This window comes from Mesitornis unicolor, unplaced genomic scaffold (assembly GCF_000695765.1).
Source record: "Mesitornis unicolor isolate BGI_N332 unplaced genomic scaffold, ASM69576v1 scaffold31861, whole genome shotgun sequence".
Lineage (NCBI taxonomy): Eukaryota > Metazoa > Chordata > Aves > Mesitornithiformes > Mesitornithidae > Mesitornis > Mesitornis unicolor.
In genome coordinates, this window is record NW_010163627.1 from 533 (window position 1) to 1879 (window position 1347).

General features: G+C 64.1%; 1 protein-coding gene across 1 annotated transcript in view; it reads right to left on the reverse strand.

The window, feature by feature from the left end:
* Positions 1–1340, reverse strand: part of LOC104548114 (growth factor receptor-bound protein 7-like) — a gene marked incomplete at its 5' end in the record, with an annotated part of 1864 nt that extends 524 nt beyond the window's left edge. Inside the window, 5 exons of the mRNA XM_010194038.1 lie at positions 221–355; positions 464–574; positions 644–781; positions 1068–1145; positions 1224–1340. Coding sequence (XP_010192340.1) covers positions 221–355; positions 464–574; positions 644–781; positions 1068–1145; positions 1224–1340 — 579 coding nt within the window. The remainder of the gene's footprint in view (positions 1–220; positions 356–463; positions 575–643; positions 782–1067; positions 1146–1223) is intronic.
* Positions 1341–1347: the final 7 nt, after the last annotated feature.

Consider the following 1347-nt stretch of genomic DNA (forward strand, 5'->3'; position numbering starts at 1 on the left):
ACCTCTGCCCTTGGTGAGGTTGGTGACGTCCCCCTGCCACCCCCCAGCGCAGGGATGTGAGCAGCATCCCCCAGCATCCCCCCTAGCATCCTTCCAGCATCCCCCAGCATTCCCTCATCATCTCCCCAGTATCCCTCCATCATCCCCCTGCATCCTCCCAGCATCACTCCAGCATCTCCTCATCATCTCCCCAGTATCCCCACATTATTCCCCCCACCACAGGGCCCGGTAACGCCCTGGGTGGGCTGGGGCTCACCTTGAAGAGACGGAAAGCTGCCATCCAGCAGCTCCGGCTCTGCTCGTCCTCACTGCAGAGCAGCTTCAGGCCCTTGGTCCCGTTCCTCACCTTGTGGGGCTGCGGGGAGAGGCCGGAGCCATCATGGGGTGACCCTGGGTGGCTTGTAGGGGGCAGAGACCCCTTGGGAGGGGAAGGGATGGGACCCCCAGGCAGGGACCCTCCTACCTTGATGCAGAAGCCAAATTCGGTGGGGGTCCCGTAGAGCTTCTTGCCCTGCGTCACGTAGTAGATGTTGGACTCGGTGAGGTCTGCGAAGTACTGGAGGTGCCGTGGGTCCTGGGGGAGATGAGGGGTGTCAGGGCTGCCCCCCCACACTTCCCCAGCTATGCCCTCAGCCCCCCTCACCTTGGAGGTGCCCTTGGTGGAGTAGTAGAGCCCCGAGCGGCGCAGGGAGAAGTGGAAACGCTTCCAGACCTTGCGCCCCTGTTCCCGCAGCTGCAGGAAACCCTGGACCTCGGGGCAGCTCCCAGAGTTGAGGAAGTTCTGGGGGAAACAGGGGATGAGGGGCACGGCAGGGGGCACAGCAGGGACCCCATGGCACAACAGGGACCCCATGGTAGGGCAGGGATCCCACGGCACAATGGGGACCTGATGGCACAGTGGGATCCCCATAGCGTGGCAAGATCCCTGTGGCACAGTGGGGATCCCATGGCACAACAGGGACTCCATGGCATGGCATGGACCTCATGGCATGGGAGGATCCCCATGGCATGGCACAGTGGGGTCCCCACAGCACAGTGGGGTCCCCGTGGCGCGGCTGGGTGCGTACCTGGATGAGCTCAGAGTGAGCCATGCTCTTGTTGGCCTCCAGGCAGCTGGACACCATCACCTCAGGGAAGAGGGACTGCTGGGGGGCACAAGGGGTCAGGGGATCCCCATGGGGTGCTGGGGGTCCCTGTGGCATCCCCACGTCCCCGCCACGTACCGCGTTGCTCTTGAAGAGCTCGTACTTGGCGTAGTTCTTGCGGAAGACGAAGCGGCTGTCAGCGCCTGGGAGCCAGGAGCTCTGCACCTCCACCACGGCCTCGTGGTCCTCCAGGCACCGCTCT